The 10,120-nt window shown below is 54.1% G+C and overlaps 1 protein-coding gene across 1 annotated transcript; it reads left to right on the plus strand.

Annotated features, from left to right (window-relative positions):
• Nucleotides 1-255: 255 nt before the first annotated feature.
• TIMM50 (translocase of inner mitochondrial membrane 50 homolog (S. cerevisiae)) lies at nt 256-9,762 on the plus strand. The gene is given in 13 exon segments (XM_011973381.1): nt 256-445; nt 447-482; nt 485-778; nt 1,708-1,858; nt 2,402-2,433; nt 2,652-2,673; nt 5,084-5,142; nt 5,227-5,346; nt 5,725-5,829; nt 5,936-6,034; nt 7,728-7,884; nt 8,206-8,312; nt 9,391-9,762. Coding segments are annotated over 13 exon segments (1,371 nt in total). The 5' UTR covers nt 256-358; the 3' UTR covers nt 9,493-9,762.
• Nucleotides 9,763-10,120: the final 358 nt, after the last annotated feature.

The raw sequence follows: 10,120 nt of genomic DNA on the forward strand, positions 1-10,120 counted from the left end.
TCTGCCTGCCTCAGCCTCCCAAAGTCCTGGGATTATAGGCGTGAGCCACCGCGCCTGGCCTATTATTATTAATTTTAAAAATAGAGATGGCAGTCTTGCTATGTTATCCAGGGTGGTCTCAAACTCCCGGCCTCAAGCGATCCTCCTGCCTCGGCCTCCCAAAGCGCAGGGATTACAGGTGTGAGCCACCGTGCCTGGCCAAAAGAGTTTTCGAGGACTGGCTTTTCAGGTCGCTTTCAGGGCCTCAATGTATATTTCTGACAATTGGGAGGTGAGGGCCGATGCCCTTACACGGTGAGACAAGCGACCTGACTCGTGACTATTTTTTTGGACAAATCAGGCAGCCACTGACTCCATTATGGCCTCAGCTTTACCTCTGGGCAATGAGTGTGATCCCTTCCCTCGCTGCGTCCTTTGCAGGGGCGGTGGCGCTCTGCAAGGCCCAAGCGGGGCGTGGTCCAGATGACTTTGGATCCCAGTTGGCGCCCCCCCAGAGGCAGCCAGGAGAATGGTTAGAGGCAAGCGCGCCTGCAGCAATCCGCCCGATGACTTTGGTCTCTCTCGGGCTTCCGTCCACCCGCCCCGCCTCCGCGCTTCCATTGGCTGTAGCTCCGGCCTGGGGCGGGTGAAAAGGGAGCGAGTGGGCGGGGCCGCGTGGCGTCAGCGCAAGATGGCGGCCTCGGCAGCGCTGTTCTCGCGCTTGCGGAGCGGGCTCCGGCTCGGCTCGCGGGGACTGTGCACGAGGTTGGCGACGCCGCCCCCCCGGGCCCCAGATCAGGTGAGCGGAACGACGGTGGCGCTCTGAATGTGGGGTCCCTTCCCTGGAGTTCCGGACATATCGCCGCCCCTTGGGGGTTCCGGGACGCCTCACCTCAGGGTGCTGAATGAAACGCCGCTTGCGTTTTGGGGCCCTTCCCAGCCTCCTGGGTGGACAACACTTGCTCCCCTAGGCTGGAGGCTGGGAACCCAGATGTGTCCTCTAGACCCCACCTCCCACCCACGTGGGTGCCGGAGGAGGAGAAGGTTACCGGTTCCCCATCTCAGTGACCACTCAGGTGATACTTGAGCAGGAGGGGCCTGGTATGCTGGAGTCTCAGTCTGGCTGTGGGAGTTATTTTCTCTGTGGCGTTGGTGGTGATGAGGTAGACGTTTGGGTTTCCAATTCGACCTGCCTCCATGTTGACAGAGACCCAGCCATTCTGACCTCCAACTCTATCACTTCTGTACCCGAGTTCCCCAAGCCCCAGACAAGTGATTGCCCCTCCCCGCCTCCGCTCCCATCCCTTACCCTGTAACTCTGCTACCTTTAGCCCCAAGCAGCCGGATGTCGTAACTCCCCGTCCTGTCTGTCCCCCTTCCCCCACCACTTGTGACCTCCGTTTCCTCTCATCCCAGTGTTTAGGCCCTCCCATCCCTTATTCTCCGTGCTCTGCTTTTCTGGACTGCAGACCCTCCAGTCCTGTTGCCTTCAGGATCCTGTGGACCTGGCCTGTTAGCTCTTAAAACTCCTGGCATCCTAGTGCGGGACAGTCTGCTTTTGACCCTCTGAGCGCCCCACCTCCTGACTGCGCCTCTAGGGACACAGATGTCCAGGGCTCTGTGGGTGTCTGCCTCTTGGCTCCTGAACTTGATTCTTCTTGTACTGCAAGGTTGGAACCATCCTGACCTCTCTTCTCTCTTAGCTGACCTCCCCTTTCTCAATCGCAGGCCGCAGAGATCGGGAGCCGCGGGGGCACTAAGGCACAAGGGCCACAGCAGCAGCCGGGTTCAGAGGGTCCCAGCTATGCCAAAAAAGTTGCGCTCTGGCTTGCTGGGCTGCTTGGAGCTGGTGGGACCGTGAGCGTCGTCTATATCTTTGGTGAGGGACATATCCCTGCCCTCCAGTTTTGTTCCTTGGCCTGCCTCCCTAGTCCACTGTGAAATCTCCCACTCTTACCCCCTACCAACGTGTCTCATCTTCATTCCCTGGCTCCTTCCTCAATAGGGCAGCCAAATAGGACACCTACCTTGAAAACCAGGGAAGTCTTCTTTCTTCTCCCTTCTGCTCCTTAAGGTTCTAGTCTTTCTAGTTGGTTCCTGTACCAGGATACAGGAAAGAGGGAAAGATGGGGAAGGATAAGCCTGAATCAGCTTCCTAAACTTTGTCTTTACTCAGCACCCAAAAATCCAGCCTTCCACTAGTTCCTTTATCCTACAGACCCAAGAGTCCCAGCCCCAGCCCCCTTTCTCTCAAAGACCCAGGAATCTTGGCTCCCAGCCCCCTCCTGGCTTGAATCCAGGAGGCTGTGCCTCTAACTCTCTTTCCTCAGATCCAGGAGTCCAGGCCCTTTATCCCACTCCTCCCTCAGGACCCAGGGTACTGGGCCCTAATTCCTCATATTCATCCTGGTCTCCCTTGCAGGAAACAACCCAGTGGACGAAAATGGTGCCAAGGTGAGGGGGAAAGAGACCGAGGCCTTGCCAGGAGTCCTAGCCTGTGGGTGAGAGGGGTCCTCTTTGGTCTGTTTAGGCACATTGCTTGTCTGGAGTGAGCCTGTCTTTCCCAGTGACCTTTGCCTATTCCTGTTGGGGTCCTGGAGATTCCTTTTCTGTATGTGATGGGGTTCTGCCTCTGACATCCTAAACCTTCCATTTTTCTCTCCACCTCCCAGATTCCTGATGAGTTTGACAATGGTGAGTAAACAAGCACAGATTCTGGAGTCCCTGACCCTCTCAACTCTGTCATTTGTAAGGATGTCTCTCTCTCCCCATCTGGTGTCTCTGGCCCCTCCTCCTTCCACTGGGGAGGTGGGGGAGCCAGCAGCTGGATGACGTTGTGGGGAGGGACATTACAAAGCCCAAGCCTGCTTCCCTGGCCCCTCAGCCCCGAGCAGATGGTCAGAGACAGATGGGGGAGGGGAGCCTTGGGTGGGAGGGCTTGGGGACACAGCGTGGCCTATCTCCAGACACATGGGTTCCTGTGTCTTAGACCAAGCATCTGCAGCTCCCAACTCCTTCCCCATCCCCCTCAAGCCCCTACCCCATTAGGCTCATTTTCAAAGCAGTGCTTCCTTCCTCCCTCTCCATCTGGTTAACCAGCTTTTGGTGGTGAAGTTTATGACAAATTGGATAGTAGAGATTAGTTGTCAATCGTGTCATACCTGGCTCTTCCCAGGAGAAAAATGAAATTGGTGGGTCCAGAAAGCCACCTGTTTATGTTGGGGGACGTTTGCAAACAGTCATGTTAATACATTGATTGTTTCAAACTGGGCAGGTGGGTGAGTGCCATTTTAACCGGGCGGTTGTAGAATCATGCTGTCTTCAACAAATAATATGCTGATTTAAATTGGGCAGGTAAATGTGAAGTTTTAAAGTGTATATGTTTACTAGCCTAACTGGTTTTAATATTGTGGTTTTTTTTTTTTATTTTTTTGAGACATAGTCTTGCTCTGTTGCCCAGGCTGGAGTGCAGTAGTGCAATTTTGGCTCACTGCAACCTCCACCTCCCAGGTTCAAATATTTCTCGTGTCTCAGCCTCCCAAGTAGCTGGGAGTACAGGTGCACACCACCACACTCAGCTAATTTTTATATTTTTAGTAGAGGCAGAGTTTCGCCATGTTGGTCAGGCTGGTCTCAAACTCCTGACCTCTGGTGGTCCACTCTCCTCGGCCTCCCAAAGTACTGGGATTATAGGCATGAGCCACCACTCCTGGCCCAATATATTGTGTTTTTTTAAGAGGAACGCCCATGTATTGCCCTAAAAATACTGTATTAAAGTAGGCAGCCATGTAAGTTTACTGTTTATACTGGATTCATTAGCCGAGAGTGGTGGCCTGTGCCTGTGGTCCCAGCTACTCAGTGGCTGAGTTGGGAGGATCACTTGAGCCTGGGAGTTACAGGCTGCAGTGAGCTGTGATCCCGCCACTGCACTCTAGCCTGGACGACAGAGTGAGTCTCCACCTCTAAAAAAAAGTAAGTTAAAATGAGAAAGTAAACTGGAGTCAGTATATTCACTTAAACCAGGGTTTTTCACCCTTGGCTCTATTGACACTTTGGACCAGATAATTCTTATAGAGGACTGCCCTGTGCATTGAAGGATTTTTGTAGCATCCTGGGCATCTGCCTACTAGATGCCAGTATTGCGACAATCAATTACATCTCCCGGCATTGCCAAATTTCCCAGGGGTAGGCGTGCAGACAAAATTGTTCCTAGTTCTGAACCACTGTTTTACAGTGTACAGATGTGTTTATATATTCATTGTGGTTTAGATTCAGCACACTGGCTTAAAGTGGGCAGATCTGGAAGCCTAGTGATTCAAAGTGGGCAAAATACACTGGCATAAATTAGGTGCAGTGGCTCACGCCTGTAATCCCAACACTTTGGGAGGCCAAGGCGGGAGGATCACTTGAGCCCAGGAGTTCAAGACCAGCCTGGTCAATGGAGCAAGACTCTGTCTCTGTCTCTATAAAAAAAAAGTATGTATACACTGGCGTAATGTCAGCAGATTTATGTGTATGTGGGTTATTTATTTTTTTAAGACAGTCTCACTCTGTTGCCAGGCTGGAGTGCAGTGGCGTGATCTCGGCTTGCTGCAACCTCCACCTTCCAGGTTCAAGTGATTCTCTTGCCTCAGCCTCCCGAGTAGCTGGGACTACAGGCACGTGCCACCACGCCCGGCTAATTTTTTTTTTTTTTTTGTATTTTAGTAGAGACAGGGTTTCACCATGTTGGCCAGGATGGTCTTGATCTCCTGACCTCGTGATCCATCTGCCTCGGCTTCCCAAAGTGCTGGGATTACAGGCACGAGCCACCGTGCCCGGCCTTGTATGTGGGTTTTAAGTGGGCCAATGTATAAGCATTCTGTTTCATACCTGTGGTAGTATGTGGATATAAGTATCAGCTTAAAACGGGGCAGGTAAATGAATCTCTGTTCCTATCTGGCGGTATGTCATTGCCTTCTGTCTTTGGACCTAGAAGTGAGTTAGTTCAAACCAGGTGGGTATGCAGACCTGTTTGTATCTGGTAGATAAGAAACCCCTGGTTTGTCTGGGAGGTTGAGCAGCGGCTTATTGTGGAATCTCTTTGTGCCTGGTGTTCTCCTAGATCCAATTCTGGTACAGCAGTTGCGCCGGACATACAAATATTTCAAAGATTATAGACAGGTGAGCAGAAGCCCTGGGCTCAGTCCCCATGTCTCCAGCCCTGGCCTCCTTGTCTGAGCGCCCCCATCCATCCCTCTCCCACAGATGATCATCGAGCCCACCAGCCCTTGCCTTCTCCCAGACCCTCTGCAGGAGCCGTACTACCAGCCACCCTACACGCTCGTTTTGGAGCTCACTGGCGTCCTCTTGCATCCCGAGTGGTCGGTGTGTCCCGGGAAAGGCAGTGGGTGGGGGATAGACCTGGGCAGCGGGGTGGTGATGAGGTGGACTTTCAGCCCTAACTGTGCTGTGTGATCTTGGGGAGGAGATGTTACCTGTCATTGCCTCACTTTCTTCAGCTGGAAGGCAGTCATGCTAACACCCACTCTGTAGGGTGGTGTAGGTGTGCCCAGGCATGTTGTAAGCGCCACAAAGGAGCCAGACCCTTAGTCACACCCACGTTGTACTTCTTAACCTCCGAGAGCCACAAAGACAGAGGGAGAGAACTCTGTTCTGAGAATCCCCTAGGCTGGATCTTTGTCCTCTTGGGGACTCTGAGGGCCTCTGGGTCTTGGTGTTTCACTGTCCTCACTGTCTTCCCAGCTGGCCACTGGCTGGAGGTTTAAGAAGCGCCCAGGCATCGAGACCTTGTTCCAGCAGCTCGCCCCTTTATATGAAATTGTCATCTTTACGTCAGAGACTGGCATGGTGAGGCTCTGGGGCAGGGGAGGGGAAGGTCAGTGTGGCGGGAGGCGTAGAGATCTGGACGACCAGGGCTCAGCCTGACCTTTTCTCCCTCCCTTCCCACCCGCAGACTGCATTTCCACTCATTGATAGCGTGGACCCCCACGGCTTCATCTCCTACCGCCTATTCCGGGACGCCACAAGATACATGGATGGACACCATGTTAAGGTGCCATGGGTTCATGGATGGGCCTCTGGGATTTGGTGGGGTTGGCACCACCTGAGGAAAGGAGGGCCTAGCTCTGACCCTAGCCTCACCTGGCTTATGGTTCTGCCCAGATTCTATTCCTGCTGGCAGGCACACGCCTGCCTCCAGCCTTGGCCAGACATCTGCACTCTTCTTTGTTCCCTGGAATCTGGGTGCGGGAGTGGGGGGAAATGAAGTCTCTCTAAAGAAGACGGGTTAGTGGTAAGAACGTACCATTTAGGAGCTGGTTTTATCTTGCTGTGTCTGTAACTTAGTGCTTCTGGGAAGGTTTGCTTATAATCGTACATATGAGACTGGTTGCGGTTTGTTTGACCTGGCGTCTGTTACTGTGGCCAGTGATATATTCAGGAGTCTGGATCTGTGAATGGGCCTCTGTGGATCTGGCTCCAAGTGTCTGTGTGTCTGTTGGGTTTCTGTTTCTGTCTGTGTCCTGGGGAGGGGGGTCTGTGTTGTTCTTGGGAATTTAGAAATACATGGACTGTGATCGAGGGTCTTGAAGGGTCTGTGTCTGGGAGCCTGTCTTTGTGGTTCCCTGGGTATGGCTACAGATCTGTCTGCACCTGTTTACTTGAGTGAGAGGTTCTTAAACCTGCAACATACCACAGTCACCTCGGCAGGGGTTTAACACGAGAGTGGCCGCCTCCCTCTCCAGGGAACTTCCTAATCGCCTCTCTGTGTGCTAGGCCCTGGGTCTAGGAGTCTATGTGATTAGCTCCCCAACATCCTGGGGGTTGTTTTGTTTTTTGTTTCTGAGACAGGGTTTTGCTGTGTCACCCAGACTGGAGTGCAGTGGTGTGAACACGGCTCACTGCAGTCTCAACCTTCTGGGCTCAAGTGGTCTTCCCACCTCAGCCTCCCAAGTAGCTGGGCCTATAGGCGCACACCACCACGCTTGGCTAATTTTTGTGTGTGTGCATGTGTGTGTGTGAGAGGGAGTCTCTCTCTGTTGCCCAGGCTGGAGTTCAGTGGCGTGATCTTGGCTCACTGCAACCTCTCCCCTCCCAGGTTTAAGTGATTCTCCTTCCTCAGCCTCCCGAGTAGCTGGGACTACAGGTGCACACCACCACGCCCGGCTAATTTTTTGTATTTTCAGTAGAGACAGAGTTTCGCCGTGTTGCCCAGGCTGATTTTGAACTCCTGAGCTCAGGCAGTCCGCCCACCTTGGGCTCCCAAAATTCTGGGATTACAGGCGTGAGCCACCACACCCCGCCACTTTTTGTATCTAGTAGATACGGGGTTTCACCATTTTGGCCAGGCTAGTCTTGAACTCCTGACCTCAGGTGATCCGTCCGCCTCGGCCTCCCAAAGTGCTGGGATTACAGGCATGAGCCACTGCGCCTGGCCCATGCCCACCTAATTTTTAAATTTTTTGTAGAGATGAGATCTCGCTGTGTGGCCCAGGCTGGTCTAGAACTCCTGGGCTAAGTGATCCTCCTGCCTGGGCCTCCCAAAGTGCTGGGATTACAGGCGTGAGCCGCCATGCCTGGTCCTCTGTGGGGGTCGATGCCATCATCCAAAGCTGGTCTTTGAGAGGCCCTGGCATTGTGATCCCAGTATGTGTGATGCTGTGTATGTATGTTTTGTGTGTTTTGGGTCTTCTTGATGGGGGGAGAGTTGGGCACAGATGTTGACCTGATCTGTCACTCACTTCCAGGACATTTCATGTCTGAATCGGGATCCAGCTCGAGTAGTAGTTGTGGACTGCAAGAAGGAAGCCTTCCGCCTACAGCCCTATAACGGCGTCGCCCTGCGGCCCTGGGACGGAAACTCTGATGACCGGGTCTTATTGGACCTGTCTGCCTTCCTCAAGAGTAAGGCCGACCCCTGATCCCTTGGCCTCTGACCCTAGAGCCCCTGATTCTGAAGAGGAAGGATAAATGCATTATTCGTGGCTGGGTGACTGAGGTGCAGGCGGTACCTGAGCACCTTGGAGTCTTTAGGAGCTTCTTAGGATGTTCATGGAATGTTCAGGGGATACCTGGGGATGTTCAAGGGAACCCTTTCAGAGTGTTTAGAAGCATTCCAGGTAGCACTGACCACCCCCCTGCCCCAGTGTGGGACCTTCCCCTCGTGGGCCCTGCCTGCCTCTGGCCTTCAGAAGCCTGGCTGACTACCCCCTGTTGTGCCCACAGCCATTGCACTGAACGGTGTGGAGGATGTGCGAACTGTGCTGGAGCACTATGCCCTGGAGGATGATCCGCTGGCAGCTTTCAAGCAGCGGCAAAGCTGGCTAGAGCAGGTTGGTGCTCGGATGCCCAGAGTGGAGGATCGGCTCTGAGGCTCCTGAAGGAGGAGCCCAGAGCAGTCCAACTCCACACTCCTGGCTTGGCTGTGTGACCGTGAGCAGATACCTCCTCTCCGCCTCAGTCTCTGTAACCAGGGGGACATAACACAGCCTGTCCTGTAGGGCTGCCAGAATGAGGGGATGCATTGATTCTGCAGCCTGCTCTGAGAACAGGAGACAGGCAAGGCTTTGAGACTGGACTGGAAGAGGGGTTGCCCTTGATGGTCTTGAGTAGGTCTGGGGGGCACCTTGTGGAGGTGGACTGTGGGTTTTAGATCAGGTCTGGAAAGAGGATCCCTGGGCACATGGCCCAAGGCTGTGGGGAGAGTTGTGATGGTCTTGGTGGGACCCTGGTAATTTGGAAGTGGGACTGAGAGTACGGATTGCATCTGGGTAAGATTCCCAGGGGTCTAGGCTGAAGTTCACCAGATTCTAGGTTAGGTTCCTAGAGTTGGGAGTCCCTGAGTGCCCAGAGAAGAAGTCCCTAGAGATTTGGGCCTGGGGACCCCCCAGGGAACTCCCCCTGCCCGCCACATCGAGACAGGGGTCATGGGGTTCAGGGGGCCAGGGGCGGGATGATGCAGTCTGATGAGGAGGGCTCTGGGGTTTGGACTTGGGATCTCACCAGCATTCACCTTGGGATAACAGGGTCTGGGATAGGATCTCAGGTTCAGGGGAGGGGTCCCTGGGATCTGGGGAAGGGGATTATGAGAGTTTGGGGCCTGAGAAGCTACTGCAGTTCAGGCCTGAATATCTCGAGTGCCTAGTATTGGAGTCTGGCATCCCCCAAACATTGAAGCCTAGGCTCCTGCGGCTCAGAGCTGGCTCTTCCCAGTGTCTGGGCTGGGGAGCTGAGGTCTAGGGTCCCTTGTGTCTGGGCTGGGGGCCCCAGGGTTTGGGGAAAGGGGTCTGGACTTGGCAGAAGTCAGGAGGAAAGGTGGCCCCTGGGCTGAGGCCTGGGGAGCTGGGCGTCTGGGAGGAGGCTCTGTCCTCCCTGGGCTGACCCGCTCCTCCATCTGTCTCCCGACCCCAGGAGGAGCAGCAGCGCCTGGCTGAGCTCTCCAAGTCCAACAAGCAGAACCTCTTCCTCGGCTCCCTCACCAGCCGCTTGTGGCCTCGCTCCAGACAGCCCTGAACTCTGGGCCTCCTCAAACTCTTTGCCGGAGTCCAGGGCCCCAGTGCTTCCAGACCAAGACTTGGGCCACCACTGTCCAATAAAGTACATCCCAGATGCCACACCTGCTGTGTCCCGAGAGTCTCCAGATGGGGGCACCGGGATGAGGTCCGGGACTTTCGGGTCACCATCCCACAGTGGCTGATCGGCTGCCAAGCACAGAGGGGGCCTTTGTTGGATCAGAGCGTATTTTTCACCCTGGTCTGGGAATGTAAAAACCCTCGCTGTGTCTTCCTGTGTGTTGTGTGATCTGTAAAAAATACATCTCCCTCTGACCACAGATTCCCCATGTGTGGAGAAGGGAAGAGAGGATGGCACTTGGCTTTAAGACAGGTAGCTGCCATGCTGCTGTGGAGAGACTGTGTTATGGGCCCAGTGGGGCTCTGGTGGACCAGAGATCACCCCTCTCAACAGGCCAACTGCTGCTTGGCTCCAGCCAGTGTGGCCCTGGAGTAGAGGGGGCCTGGAGTTGCTTGACATGCCAGTTGTTGAAAAGAAGCAAGAACTTGGGATTTTTTTTTTTTTTTTTTTTTTTGAGACAGGGTCTCACTGTTGCCCAGGCTGGAGTGCAGTGATGTGATCTTAGCTC

The sequence above is a fragment of the Mandrillus leucophaeus genome, unplaced genomic scaffold, assembly GCF_000951045.1.
Source record: "Mandrillus leucophaeus isolate KB7577 unplaced genomic scaffold, Mleu.le_1.0 Scaffold137, whole genome shotgun sequence".
Taxonomy (NCBI): Eukaryota; Metazoa; Chordata; class Mammalia; order Primates; family Cercopithecidae; genus Mandrillus; species Mandrillus leucophaeus.